Raw genomic sequence first — 4370 nt, 5'->3', positions numbered from 1 at the left:
GGCTGAGCGAGGTGCGGGCGCAACACCGAGGGTTGCGATCCCGTTGCCGGTCCCGGTCCGGTCCAGGCACGACACTGAGGGTTGTGATCCCTTGCCGGTCACGAAAAAAGACAAAAAGGAAAAAAAAAAAAAAAAAAGAAAGAAAAACAGTTATTGTGTTGGCCAGTTAGCTCAGATGGTTAGAGCCAGCGACGGAAGTCAAGGTTTCAGTGACCAAGGTCAAGGTTTCAGATCCCCACACTTGTCAGCTGACAAAAAAAAGAAAGGAAGAAAAATAGTTAAGACAACAGTAGGACTTTGAACACTCACTGGGTATCTGATTCTAAGCAATTATTGTTTTATTTTATTTTTTTAATTTGTTTAAAAAATTTTTATTTTATTTAGTTAATTAATTTATTTATTTATTTTAAAAGATGACTGGTTAGGGGATCTTAACCCTTGACTTGGTGTTGTCAGCACCACACTCTCCAAATGAGCTAACCGGCCATCCCTATATAGGGATCTGAACAAAAAAAAATTTTTTTTAATTACTGCTTTTTTAAAGTGGGATAACGGTACTGTGGTCTGTTTCCCCCCCCCCCCTCGAAGGATAGTAGATACGTGCTTAAATAATTGGAAATGAAAAATGACAAAATGACATGATGTCTGAGATTTGCTTCCAAATATCTCTGGGGAGGGAAGAAGTTCTTAGAGCTACATACAAATCGAGATTGTCAAAAATGCCAACAACCGTAAAAGCGTTGATAAGTCAGGTAATATCTTATTCTTGTGCATGTTTGAAATTTTCCGAAGCATTTTTAAAACTTATTTTTAATATTTTCTTAAGGGAGAGCAATATTGTAAGATAGAAGAAAAAGCCACAGCAGGGCACCCACAGTTGGCAACAAGGCAAGAGCTGGGCTTTGCCGTTAAGAGGGCAGAGGCTTTCCTTCTGAATCCCACAGCGGGATCAGGGCTGTCCAGCAAAAGGTGTTTCTAAGTGTCTCTGGCAGATAATTGCATGAATTCATAAAATTTGACGTTTAACGCAAATTTGCCGGGGTCGACAATGTACAGGCTTCTCTGACATCCCAGCAGCTCCTTTGCTCCCTCTCTCTCTCTCATTTCCACCCCGAGCCTCTGCACACATCCAAGATGAGAGTGGGTCTGGATAGGGAAACAGGTCAGCTCTTCTTCCCAGAGTATGCGCAGGCGCGGGTCTGCGCAGGCGCATTCCTGCTTTCCTGCCGACCTTGGTGGATCGCGCCTGCGCACTGGGGAGGAGCTCCGGCTCGGCTTTGGGCTGGCTGAAGTCTCAGTGTGAGTGAGGGCGGTGGAGGCGGCTGGCTCAATTAAGATGAGGCTTCTGCTGCTTCTCCTGGTAGCTGCGTCGGCGATGGTCCGGAGCGAGGCCTCGGCCAACCGGGGCGGGGTGCCCAGCAAGAGATTAAAGATGCAGTATGCCACGGGGCCGCTGCTCAAGTTCCAGATTTGGTAAGTATGTGCGCCAGGCCCCGGCCCCCACGCCTCGCCTCTGCTCGGCGCTGTTAGCTACGCGAGGCTCCGGCTTCGCGGCCTAGCTGGCTACCTCCTCCCTGGATTCCAGGAGCGGCGCCGGCGCCCTTGCGCATCCTGCCTTCTCTGGGGCCCTCCGCGGTACGGTCAGGCCGTCCTCCCTTCTTTCACGTACAACCCATCACTTCTTTTTTTGCCTCCTAGAATGGTCGGAGTGGGGAAGGAGGGCGCGAGAAGGTTAAATGCCGAAAGGCGAGGATGAGGGGACATTTATCGGTACGAAGGACCGATCGGCGGCGTCACGCCATAGCTGCTCGGGCTGCCCGCGGTGATTGGGTTGAGTAGGCACAGCGTCGGCGGATGAGCTCAAAGCGTTTGTCACTCAGTTCAGTTTTCTTGTTCCCTTCCCGGGGTTACGCTAGGCGGCCCCGCTGCCCACCCAGGTGAAGCTTCATTTGGGTCCTTAGAGGGGACCCGGCAGTGACAGACGCATTTTTTTGCTGCACCTGCCGGGGTGACTGTTGAATGAACGGGCGGGGCTTCTGACAGCTGGAGGCCGCGGTGAGGAGGTCTGCGATTTCCAAAGTGTCAGAAAAGGAGCGCGTTGCTCTTCTAAATTTTGGCGGTTCGCACCCAAACCAGCGGGTCCTGTCCTATTCCCCCTACACCAGCCTTCCAGGAGTTGCCTGCTCTGGCATCTCTGTCTGTCTTTCAAAGTCTTGTGCATTCGGAGAAATAGGAAAGAACCCGGCGTTTTCGACATTTTTTGTAAATGGTTTTGTTGTTACCTAATAGTTAAGTGTTAGAAGCAGGGTTTAAAAGGTAAGTGGGGATGGGGAAGGTTTGAAAGGCCCAGAAGATTATAAAAGGCCACAAAACACCCAAATTGTAAAATTGCAGAAATTAAAATCTTACACCCCAAATGATGACGTTTTCTCAAGATAGGATGGTCAGATTAGTAAATCTTCAGAGTCCTGACACTTTGGATTATTGATGTTGGGTATAATTCATTTAAACTCAGCTTTTTAATAATTTTTTTATTGGAAAGTGGTAATCGTTTTACTTAGCTATAAAGAGTTAAGGATTAAGTGTGATACTTTTGGATGTAAGTAGTTAAAAAAAAAGACTGCAGTTTTCAAGTTATATAATTTTTCGATGTCCTATTTTCCTGTCTCTTGGTTGCACTTTTGCTTTTCCAACATACACTTCTCTTACATTTGCTTGTATTGGAATACAGTTATGTGTCACTTGGATATGTTCTAAGAAATGTGTTGTGAGGCAGTTTCATCATTGTGCAGACATCATAAAGTGTATTCACACAAACGTAGGTGGTATAGCCTACTTTACACTTAGGCTGTATAGTGTACCCTGTTGTTCCTAGGCTACACACTTGTACAGCATGTATTGTACTGAATACTGTAGGCAGTTGTAACACAATGGTATTTGTGTATCTAAATATAAAAAAGGTACAGTGAAAATACGTTGTCTGTAAAGGATAAAAAATGGTACACATATATAGGGCACTTAGCATGAATGGAACTTGGACCGGACTGCAATCTGCTCTGGATGAGTGAGTCAGTGAGTGAGTGCTGAGTGAATGTGAAGGCCTAGGACATTACTATACACTACTGTAGATTTTATAAACCCTGTACACTTAGGCTATGCTAAATTTATTTTAACAAATAAAGTAACTGTGCTACATCATTACGAAGGCCGGATAGGAATTTTTCAGCTCCATTATTATCTTATGGGACTACTGTTGTATATGCTGTTGATCAAAATGACACATAACTGTACTTGTGACAATAATTTACCAGGTATATCTTCCACTGAGGATATCCATAATAAGGTTTTAAAAATGTGTAAACAAATGGAGGGCTTTTTTAAAAAAGTAGTTCAGTTGAACTTTGAATACTTAGTTTTTGTTTTTGCTTTAAGTACACGTTTGTCCCAAAAGTCTAATAAGAATTTTATTTTGCAGTCACCCTGGGCATGTTACATAACAAAGTGCTTCCATTTTTTTTTTTTTTTTATCTGTAGATGGGAAATAACTTTATTATTGTGTCCTACCAAAACAGATAAAATTAGCATGTTGTTTGTTGCTTTTTCTCACAGATATTAATCTGCTAAGTGAATATTAGGGTTCTGGTTTTGGTAGAATCTTTTGGACATTCATTTTTAAGTTTGGGGGAAAAAAAGAAGGTAATACAATTGAGGATAAACGTGAAAAAAATTTTAATTCCATTTGAAATCTCAGTACTATAAAACGCAGTTTTTCATTCATTCATTTCATTCATTACAAGGGAACTGTTTTTTACTTTCATTTCAATTGATTTTTCTCATATTTATGATGAGTACTTTTTCTTAACTATAGCTCAACATATCGTATGGTAATAGTACCACTTTTGTAATTGCTAGTAAAACAAAATAGCAACACAATGCACAATGAAATTGAAGTGGAGAGAGATCAGGCGTGCAGAATAGCTTAAGACAAAGTTTCCTATTCTACCTTCATGTGTTTTTTCAGTAAATGTTCATTTAATACCTGCTGTGCCAGAAGCTAACGATAAGGCGAACAAGACAAATATGAACACCTTGAAGCGTACAAGAATGGCACTGTATTACTGTGCGTATCTGTCTTTGGTTTATGATGTCAATTGATTGAGCAGTAGAATTGATTACATATTTTGGAAAAAATTTATTCTGGTTATTTGGATGTAATTGAATATTTAAAAAGTAAGTCCTCTACTTAGAACTTAAAATTCCCGGGCCCGCCCGGTGGCGCACTGCTACAGTGCGCCGCTTGGGAGTGCGGTGGCGCTCCTGCCGAGGGTTCGGATCCCACATACAGACCGGTTCCCGCTCACTGGCTGAGC

The 4370-nt window shown here is 43.0% G+C and overlaps 1 protein-coding gene across 1 annotated transcript in view; it reads left to right on the top strand.

The window, feature by feature from the left end:
- The first annotated feature begins 1286 nt into the window (after window positions 1-1286).
- The window catches only part of LOC103605425 (selenoprotein T), a 31824-nt gene continuing 28740 nt past the window's right edge, over window positions 1287-4370 (top strand). The window contains 1 exon segment of the mRNA XM_008590009.1: window positions 1287-1473. Within this exon segment, the coding sequence (XP_008588231.1) occupies window positions 1337-1473 (137 nt within the window). The 5' untranslated portion in view covers window positions 1287-1336.

Source organism: Galeopterus variegatus, unplaced genomic scaffold, assembly GCF_000696425.1.
Source record: "Galeopterus variegatus unplaced genomic scaffold, G_variegatus-3.0.2 Scaffold5803, whole genome shotgun sequence".
Taxonomy (NCBI): domain Eukaryota; kingdom Metazoa; phylum Chordata; class Mammalia; order Dermoptera; family Cynocephalidae; genus Galeopterus; species Galeopterus variegatus.
Note: the sequence above shows the minus strand (reverse complement) of the source record. Positions and strands in the feature narration are given on the sequence as shown.